Source organism: Triticum aestivum, chromosome 4D (genome assembly GCF_018294505.1).
Source record: "Triticum aestivum cultivar Chinese Spring chromosome 4D, IWGSC CS RefSeq v2.1, whole genome shotgun sequence".
Classification (NCBI taxonomy): Eukaryota; Viridiplantae; Streptophyta; class Magnoliopsida; order Poales; family Poaceae; genus Triticum; species Triticum aestivum.
The window spans coordinates 507,501,992-507,512,083 of NC_057805.1; the positions used below are offsets into that span (position 1 = coordinate 507,501,992).

General features: G+C 43.8%; 2 protein-coding genes, 1 long non-coding RNA gene, 1 other non-coding gene and 1 pseudogene across 4 annotated transcripts; 2 read left to right on the top strand and 3 right to left on the bottom strand.

The window, feature by feature from the left end:
* Window positions 1–1,213: 1,213 nt before the first annotated feature.
* LOC123099120 (uncharacterized) lies at window positions 1,214–4,315 on the top strand. The gene is made up of 2 exons (XR_006448088.1): window positions 1,214–1,867; window positions 1,989–4,315. It is a non-coding gene; the product is annotated as an uncharacterized lncRNA (long non-coding RNA).
* An 837-nt stretch (window positions 4,316–5,152) lies between these two features.
* Window positions 5,153–5,223, top strand: TRNAG-GCC (transfer RNA glycine (anticodon GCC)). Its single transcript has one exon. It is a non-coding gene; the product is annotated as a tRNA-Gly (tRNA).
* Window positions 5,224–5,399: 176 nt separating this feature from the next.
* Window positions 5,400–5,935, bottom strand: LOC123097192 (flavin-containing monooxygenase FMO GS-OX-like 4; annotated as a pseudogene).
* A 414-nt stretch (window positions 5,936–6,349) lies between these two features.
* Window positions 6,350–7,827, bottom strand: LOC123100677 (uncharacterized). Its single transcript, XM_044522563.1, has 2 exons — window positions 6,608–7,827; window positions 6,350–6,528 (listed from the first exon to the last, which is right to left on the bottom strand). The coding sequence occupies exon 1, from the start codon at window positions 7,754–7,756 to the stop codon at window positions 6,626–6,628; it is 1,131 nt and encodes a 376-aa protein (XP_044378498.1). The 5' UTR covers window positions 7,757–7,827; the 3' UTR covers window positions 6,350–6,528; window positions 6,608–6,625.
* Window positions 7,828–7,866: 39 nt separating this feature from the next.
* On the bottom strand, window positions 7,867–9,324 carry LOC123097194 (uncharacterized). Its single transcript, XM_044518917.1, has 4 exons — window positions 9,115–9,324; window positions 8,642–9,016; window positions 8,258–8,550; window positions 7,867–8,176 (listed from the first exon to the last, which is right to left on the bottom strand). Exons 1-4 carry the CDS (start codon window positions 9,322–9,324, stop codon window positions 7,882–7,884), a joined length of 1,173 nt encoding a protein of 390 aa, XP_044374852.1. The 3' UTR covers window positions 7,867–7,881.
* Window positions 9,325–10,092: the final 768 nt, after the last annotated feature.

Here is a 10,092-nt window from a genome sequence, read left to right on the forward strand (position 1 = left end):
ATACTTAAGGGGTAGGCCCAAGTACACATGTGGCCCAGCCTAAGACCCAGGCCAATGTAATCCAAGAATGATGGGCCAAGCGGCCATGCACTAGGCCCAATAAGGCGACAACCCAGAAGCGCCAGGTACGAGCGAAAATATTCAATACAAGACCAAGTGCCTACAATCGGATTACTGACCCCCCTGACGGACGAGACTCAGCAGTCGGTCACCGGGAAGATGGGAGGAGCTGGATGACGTACATTTAGCTACACCTTAGGATTCCAGGACCCCCACGATGCAATCAATGTCGTTGTTACCCAACAGTGGAATAATCAATATAAATACATCAGTTGCTAGCCAGTAATAGCCACGACAGTCGGCTCATATGGCCATCAGTAGCATTAATACCAGCCCATTCTGACACCCCTCCTAGCGCACCCTATACAAGTCGGGAAAAGGACATCGGGCTGAGGGTTGAGCTTTCACACATTGTAACCTACACAAAGAGCAAGAGCACCACATGTGTAGGGTTACCTCCACTTGAGAGGGCGCGAATTTTTATAAACCCTTGAGCGCACTCTCTATAGCATTTTAAATTGCACAAACCAATTTGATCGTCTAAGGGAGCTCACTTTGGTTGGATATATAATCAAGAAGAAAATGGTCCCTCGGTTCAAATTATGGCCTAGTACACAACTGTAATTCTCTAGTTTGTTTTCCTTTTTATGCGTACATGCATTTTCCTTTTTAGCTAGACTTGGCTTGCCCTAGGCCACAATGTACAAATTGGTTTTCATACAATTTTATAAAAAAATGTAATGGGTCTATTACAGGCCATAAAAATACATGGCAAATATGTGAACATTGTTTTTACTTACATGAACATTTTTAAAATTGAGTGCACACTTTTTAAATTACACAAACACTTTATAAAAAACTGAAAAATGCTTTATTTACGTGATGTTTTGAATATAAGTGAACATTTGTTAATTACACTAAGATGTTTCAAAATGCTCTTTTTAAGCAAGATGTTTCAAAATACGTGAAAACGATGATTATGATGATGAACCAGTGCACGAATGCCTCAACAGAAAAAAAAAGGGAACGAGTGCGCGTGGGCTGTTGGGCCGTCATTCCAAAACGCGAGGGTTGAGACGGGACGGGGTGAGCGGCGCCGTGCATATATATATATATAGCAGCGCCCATCCGGCAAACCCTAACCCGAGAGCTCCACGCCACGAGAGGAGGGAGGCGGCGCGCATCCAGATCCAGGCAGCGCGCCGAGGAAGGACAGGCGGTGCTGTTCGCCGGGAGCAGAGGGCGCCGGCGGCTGCGACCACGGGGGCCAGCGGGTCGAGGTTCGTCCGTCCTCTCGCTTACGCTCCGACGGCCCCTACGCACGGAGGGAACGCCCTGCCCGGCGGACGCGCACCACCTGTTCGACCGGTGGCCCAGCCCGCTCCGGTGCCCGAGCGCGCCGCCGTCCTCCGCCACCGCCGAAGTAAGGCATAGAGAAGAAAGTCCTCTGGTTGAATTTGTCCATAGCATCATCCATCCTACCATTCAACGGCGGCTGCTGCTGCCCCACCGGTGGGTAGGATGGCTGGTGCTATGGATAGCTTCAACCCGATGTTCGTGACATACCCCCGTCCGTCGTGAGTCAAGCAGGGAGCCAATCCTCTGGTTGAATTTGTCCATAGCATCAGCGTCGGCCGTTCAACTGCGGGCGGTGGTAGTTGCTGCCTTTTGGCGCTGGTGCTATGGATAAATCCAACCGGATGGTTGTGACATACCCGATTGAAAGAAGCTTCGAGGCCACGCGAATACAGGCCGGTGGGAGCAGAGTGCCCTGGCGGTGGCCCTAACTGGTCCATCGTCGACCGCGGTGAGCCAATCCTCTGCTTGAACTTCTCCATAGCATCATCCATCCTGCCATTCTTCTGAGGTAGCCTCTGCCCTTTTGCACGATGGGTACAATGGCTGGTGCTATGGATAAATTCGACCAGATGGTTGGCATACCAATTGAAAGAAGAAGCCTTGCTGAGTTTTTCTACATCATACAACCTGCCATCGACTCTGATAGGCTCCTTCTGCAGAAAGGGTGAGATGGATGTTGCTCTGGATGGATGATTGGACGCAGATCCCTTTGGTTACCTCATTCATTGTTATTGTATTCTAATTTGAATCTGCCTTGCTCTAACTGAATATTCTATTATCCACAAAAAAAGTGAATTTTGTATATCATCATACAACCTGCCAATAGACTCTGATGCTCCTTTTGCATAATGTGTAGGTTGGATGTTGCTGTTGATGAATTCCACTGGATGATTCATATCCGTGTACACCCCAACGCAGTAGTTGCCTGATTTATGGTCGTTGGACTCATGTTGACTCTAGTTTTAAACAAGTTAAAATCTAGACCTAATGAATCCTTCCTTGTTTGTACAGTTCTAATCCACATCCATTGTACCAAGCACCAGTATCTGGACATTGCAAAGGTGATGAAGGGGGAGGGGTGTCTGTACAATGTCCTGTGACATGGTTCATGTGTATTGGTTGTCTTTTGTCTTTTGAGTTAATGCTAGAATTATTTGTTGCAGCTAACCTGGGGTCTTATGCAGTTTTGTAAGTGTGCATGGTTTAGAAGGTCAGAACGCTCCACTATGTATGGGATTTGTACGATTCTGAACTTAAAGTTCTTTAGAAGTCAGAAAGCTCCACTATGTATCAGTAGAATTGAAAATCCTCTGGTTGAATTTGTCCATAGCATCATCCATCCTACCATTCAACGGTGGCTGCTGCTGCCCAACGGTGGGTAGGATGGCTTGTGCTATGGATAGCTTCAACCTGATGTTGGTGACATACCCCCGTCCGTCGTAAGTCAAGCAGGGAGCCAATCCTCTGGTTGAATTTTTCCATAGCATCAGCACCGGCCATTCAACTCTGGTGGTAGTAGTTGCTGCCTTTTGGCGCTGGTGCTATGGATAAATTCAACCGGATGGTTGTGCATACCAATTGAAAGAAGAAGCCTTGCTTAGAGAATCAGCTGATAATCAGTTTGAAGCTGGGAGCCAGTTTTCCGGTTGAGTTTGTAGAGAGCATCCATCCATCCCGCCGTCCAGCTGTGGTAGCTGCTACCTTCTTGCACGATGAGTAAGATGGCTGATGCTCTGGATAAACTCAACCCGATGGTTGTGCATACCCGAGTGAAAGAATAAGCCTTGCTTAAAGTTATAAGTGAGCCGACTGTCTGTTTGAAGCAGGGAGTCATCTCATCTTGGTCACTTGGTTGAATTTTCTTATATCATCATACAGCCTGCCTTTGGACTCGGATGCTCTTTTTGCAGAATGGGTAGGTTGGATGTTGCTGTGGACCAATTCCACTGGATGATTCATGTTATTCGTCTACTACTGGACACAGATCCTCTTAGTTACCTTATTCATGGTTCTTGTACTCATGCTGACTCTAACTGAATATTCAATTATCTAGAAAAAGATAGTTGAAATCTATACCTAAATCTTGTTATTATTCTTGTTTTTACAGTTTGAAGCTGCATACATGATACCATGGTTCCAAGGACCAAAATCTGGACAGTGCAAAACTTTCAACAGGGTTCATATGTATGGGTTGTCTTGCAGGTTCAGTTTGCTGTGGCGAATTCTTCTAGAATTTCTTGTGCAAACTTACAGGTTCAGCTCAGAAACTCATTCATGCATGGAATTTGTACCATTCTAAACTGAAAATTTGTATCTCAAAATTATCAAGGGCCATATATAAAATTATTTGTTGCTAGATAAAAAATTCTTATTTCCAAATACAAAAAGCTTGCACAAGATATGTTATTTTGGAATCATTGACACATGAAGTAAGTGCAGTCGTGAAACACTGTTTTTTGAGACCCTCTATTTCTACTCAGTATTAGTCTATGCACAACAAGCTCCTTTGTGCCGCATGATATAAAGATTGCATCTCAGATATTTGTTTGAGCCATTTTCCTGTCAGTGGAATCATTCAAGTCAGTTGTAAGATCATGTTTCTGAAGCTTGGTGCATTTTAACTTCCTATACATGTTTGGTATGAAAGGAGCTTGACATTGACCCTTGTCAATTTTTAGTGACGGCCTTCTAAATTAGCGCAGCAAAGGAAAAACATTCTTATTACTTGCTAGTTATTGAAATTTTGTTGAAAGATGTTGTATCCGGAAGCGTGTATAATTTTCAGTCGAACAGTTTCATATTAAATTTTTGGCAACTGCCAAGATGTCTTGTATTTGTAAACAGAGGATTTAGATGTTAATTTATGTGAATTGAATTCTTTTTTTTTTTGAGGAAATGAATTCTTATATTTGATCTTCATATGGTTGCTTCTACGCATGTTATATCTATTGCTGTTTGTTCAATTGCTATTTTTTCAACAGGAAACAACATGAATTCCCACTTCCTTCTATGGATGTTATTTCTATTGCTGTTTGGTCAATTGCTTTTGATTTTGAATGGAGTAAGCAAGATCTAACATATATATTGTGAAGAGTATCATATATCTTGTTCATACAAATTATTGCCATATGCAAGATTGCATCCACTTTTGTGTTGTACTTAGTTGCCTTGGATCTCCATTCTTATAACTAACCCAAAGAAGGAAAAAGTGAAACTAGCACCAAATCGAAAAGAACTTGTTACACAGCCAAGCATTGCACCCATGTTTGCATCCTCAACCAGCTATCTATCTGAATCTATGGCCCCCCATCCGCGGACAGAACTATGTCTGCAGGATTAGGCCAAGAATTCAACCTGGAAGCTAGCATATGTCTCTAGCCTCTGCGATGCGAGCACAGGTTGCTGCTCTTTGATCTTCAAAGTTTTCTTCCGTCCCTATGCATGCAGAATGCTGTAATTGATCTTTATGTGTTTATCGTTTGGACCTCTGTTTTTTATGCGTATGGCTACGAAGAGAAGTGAAAAACAAATGCATTGTGGTCTACAGGTTTCCTTGCTCACCTCAAGATCGAGTTGAATGGTTTGGTTTAGGATCCTTTTCTTCTTTCTGGCAGCATAATGTGTTGAAGGATGTAAATGGACTCATCAAAGTATGTAACTAATTATATTTTTTTCCTGAAAAGGTTTTACTAGATCTGAAATTGGTGGAATGTTCAAAAAATCACTCATCAAAGCACCAGTGGTCTAGTGGTAGAATAGTACCCTGCCACGGTACAGACCCGGGTTCGATTCCCGGCTGGTGCATTGTCTATGTTTTTTTTCCATATTTGTGTGTCCTATTTCTGCTTTGCACTCACTTCATCACTCAAATCTTGATGTCAGGCACAAAAGTTATTGTCGTTGCGGGGAAGATCGAAGAATCACATGCTCCCTCCGTAAACAAATATAAGAGAGCGTTTAGATCACTATTTTAGTGTACATCAGAGGTTCTTGGCGAGATCACGGCGCGCTTGTTCCAGCAGTTGGGTGTCGTCGTCCCACTCGTCCCGATAGCTCTCGGGCCGGTCCCTCACCCTGCCTCTGGCCGCGACATAGATCACCTTCCTCCACTCCTCGATCCTCTCCAGCCCGCACCGCTCAACCAACCAATCCTCATATTCGAACATGCTTGCGCCGAGGTCATGGGTGAACCTCTTGGGGTGTCCACAGGCCTCCATGTCTGTGTAGAATGCCGCCACGTCCTGCATCATCTCCTCCCGACAGAACCCCAGCCACCCAGCTGCTCTGGAGCTGGAACACCAGGAAAGGGATCGCCTTGAATGGCAGTCCGATGAAGGAGATGCGAGGGCGGGAACACGTGCTTGTACAGCGGGCCGACACGGTTGTCGTCGACGGTGACGACACCGGCCTCCTCGTCATCCTCCAGGAACGGGAAGCTGTACTTGTACCCAGTGCAGTGCACGATGGCGTCCGCCTTCGCCCGGCTGCCGTCCTCCTCGGCACCATCGATCTGCATCCAACCATTTGAGAAAGTAGCTCCATGTGATTAGAGGATTGGATGTGGGCGTGATCGATGACATTTTCTAGCACCAGTTGGTATTAATTTACCATGGGATGTAGCCACAGGTTGGCATGGGCCAGGTGCCGCCCACGCCGGCTGCTCGCTCGAAGCATAGTTGCCATGTTTCCGGTACGGTGGGAACGAGGAACGGGAACGGGGGACGAGAGTTGGAGGCTAGAAAAAATAGGGTACAGCGGGGGTATACATCTCTAGAACGATTTTTGTCAAGCGGAAACGCGATCCAATCAATTCCGGTACGATGAATCCGGTACGGTACCATGAAACGAGGAACGTGAATCTTTACTAGTTGGGATGATGAACCCGGTACAACGGTGGATCAACCATATGAACGATGATAAGACATGATATATTTAATTAAAATTTCAGCACGAGTACTTAACAAAATACTTGACTTAACCAAAGTAGCAAACAAGAAAACAGAGTGACTAAGGTAACAGACACAATCACTTCAATAGCAGCATCCAAGTGACTCATCTTCCAGGTTTCCAACCAATAAAGTTTCACCAACAGATTAACTCGCCATGTACCTTCAATTAAAAGAGAACTATTAGTGACCATAGAATGTAAAGATTGGAGTCAATGTATTGAAGAGTTCAGATTTAGTACCGGACACTTCCTAGTGTTTCAAGTCCTCTGAATTTTGCGTGGTGGTTCAGCATCAGCTGCTTCATCCTCCAAGTTATCCCAACGCAGCTGCTCAAGCTTCAAGCTTGAATCCTCCAGCAAATCATTCTCAGGCTCAACATCCCACTTATAATGTGGACCTGAATTGTAGCCCTCTGAAAACCTCCTCTTCAGACGCTCGTTTGCATGAATAAAGACAAGCTTATCGGCTGTCGTTGCATTCAGCTTGTTTCTCTTTACATTATGTATGAATGAGTAGGTACTCCAATTTCTTTCGGCAGAGGAGCTGCTTATTGGCTGAGACAAGACTTTCTTTGCCACCTCACTTAAAGTTGGAGTTTGTGAGCCATAATTGAACCACCATTCTGTGGCATTCATCGTGGCTGCATCAGCCTGAACGACGTCTATTGCATACAAACCTTTCTTCATTATAAAGGTGTTAAGCTCCTCACGTAAAAGAGCATACTCTTTTTTATCTTCTGCAATTCTATTTAGAGCCTCTATAACACCTTCCATAACCTCACTGTCATCATTTGGAGCTTTCCTTTGACCACCACCAGGAGCAGGACTTGCAAGATAGGCTTGATCATAATACTTAGGAGAAAGAGCAAACGCTAAGCAGTGAAAATGCCAGTTCATCTTTCCCCACCGATAAATAATAATTTCATTTACCTTCGACCAATCATCTTTGTGAGGGTTATCTTCCCTTGTCATGACTTCTTGCATCTCGCCAAGCATATTGTCCATTCTTTCATATATATCACCAGATTTTGGACCTTCTCCGTCACTGAACTTGATTACCATGTATAATGGTTTTGTGATGTCAATGATGATTTTAATCTCATCCCAAAATGTCTCATCAATGATATTTTGGGCAATCGCATTTGCTGCTGCTCTTGTTTGTACCTCACAAGCCTTCACCAGTTCCTTCCACTTGCTTGTGACAATGGTAGTTGTGAGCGCCTCTCGAACATCCATAAGCCTCTTAAGCACAATATAATGAGAAGCAAATCTTGTTTTTGAGACCTTCAAAAGATCCAACTTGGAGTTGCGTCTAAAGAGATCTTGAAAGTGCTGGTGGTTCCTAAAGAACTTCACAGTTGCTTTCCCAGTCTGGTATGTATCAACCATCCAAGCAAACTTTTTTGCAAAATCTTTGAATACTAGATTCAGTGTGTGAACCACACATAGACCAAAATATATGCTTATGCACCTGTCAAATAGAAAAGAGAAACACAATTGGATATACGTGATCCTCAAACTAAAATCAATGTACCAAACAATGAAAAACATACTTTCTCAATTTCTTCACCCGCAACTCTGCAATTAGATGCATTATCAGTGATGACCTGAAGGACATTGGAAGGGCCAATCTCCTCAATGGCTTGCAGTAAGAATTCTGCAATGGATTCACCTGTCTTCTCTTCTCCAGAGAAGTCTTTTGCGTACAGAAACATTGAACCATGGCTATTCGATGCTATTACGTTGATTAATGGATGGTTCTTCATATTTGTCCATCCGTCAGAAACAACAGAGACACCATGGGAATACCTATATACAGTTATAGACACCATGAGACACCATCCGTCAGAAAAAATAGATGATTACAAATGCTAAATGTTTGAGGCTTACCATGTTTGTCTAACCGGAGCCAAATCATTCTCCACCTTTCTCTTACATGCATCTAGAAGAGTAGTCCTAGCCTTCTCATATGCAGGAGGTTTGTATCCCTTTGGTGCTCTCTGGATGGCTGCTACCATTTCATAGTATTGAGGACTTCTCAACACATTAAAGGGAATTCCATTAGCACAAAGGAACAACATTATTTGCATGTCCACTGCATCTCTTTCCACCCCAGCAAAAGCTTCTACTAATTGCTTTTTAGGCGCCGAGCCTGAAGCTTGTACTTTCTCAGGTTGGTGATACTGTAAATCAAAACAGGGAAAGAGTCATATAGGTGCCAATTGTTGTGGTGTTGTCTGAATAATTTTTCTCATAAAAAGCATGTGCATATACCTTATCATATATTTTCTTATACTTGACGCGATCACTTGCGACAGAGCAGCGAGCAATTTGTTTTGTCTTGCCAGGACCAACACCAAAGAAGTGCTGATGAATTCTTGTATAACTACTAGTGTACTTCTTATCACAATGTTTGCATCGCCAGGGTCTTGATCCACCAGAGTTCTTCCCTTTAGGTGCATCAAGAAAAAATACCTCATCTAGAAGGGATTTAGCAGGTTTTGCAGTACCATGCTCGGCAGATTCATCTTGTTCATCAGCGCTATTACGCTCATCATCGGAATTGATGAGATCAACATCATCGGCGTCATCCTCCTCGATGTCACTCCGATCTGCTAACTTACGTTTCGACCCAAACGCCATCGCAATCTCTGAATAATGAACGGGTTCATATATTACATTCTTACTCACAAAACTGTAATTCAAAGGCAAGATCTGATGAACTGAATGGTGTAGGTTAGGTGTACCTGAATCTGAAAATCGAATGCCTGAATGTCACTGGACTCTTGGATCCTCGAGCAATCAAGTCTTCTGAAGCATCGCTGGTTTTGAATCTGAATTTCTGCTGCTGCATGCGCCTCGAAGACGACTGGCGCATGGCCCTCCCGCAGCAGCTCCCGCGCCGCCACCAGGCCCGCGGCCCCTGCGCCGATCACGGCGACGCGGCGCGATGGCATCGGAGGAAGAGGAGCGCGAGCAAAGTCTCCTGTTCTCGCCGTGCCGTGAGTTGTTTTCTCCATGTGGAGCAGTTGATCGAGCTGCCCATTTTTCTATTCTCTTTCTCTTGCAGCGAGCCGCCTCTTTGTTTTCAGAGTTTCTGTCCAACTCGTTGTTTTATACTAGTCCCTCCGTCCCACAATATAAGATGTTTTTACAAGCTAAAACAACTTGCAAAAACGCCTTATATTATAGGATGGAGGGAGTACTATTTATTAAAATTTAACACTATAGAATACAACCAATCTTTTTATCCTCACATGTCTTCTATTATCCTCAGGTTACTTGTCTTCGATTTGTCTAGATATGAATGTATCAAACATTAAAATATGTCTAAATACATCAGTATTTAGTTCTAAACAAAAGATAAGTAATTCGGGACGGAGGGAGCATAAACTGACATGCCCATCGTATTCAAAATTTGCAATAGCAGACTAATCCTTTCGCGACGGTCTGCTCCTGTCACTATGATTGTATAATAGAGATGCTCTAGTGACGATATTTACTTAGAAGTTCACCATAAATGATGAAAATAACATGCTCAAAACAATAAAACATGAAAATATGCATCATAGAACGGTTGGTGGGGGTCCGTAGCTCCTGGGGCGAAAATGCTACATCTACGCACACCTACGTTCTCCTTTACGTAAACTGCCTAATTAATCTCTCCACCCTCTTGATTTTAACTGGGTGGGGCCCCCGCCTCTAATTTAGCCCAACAAAAAGTG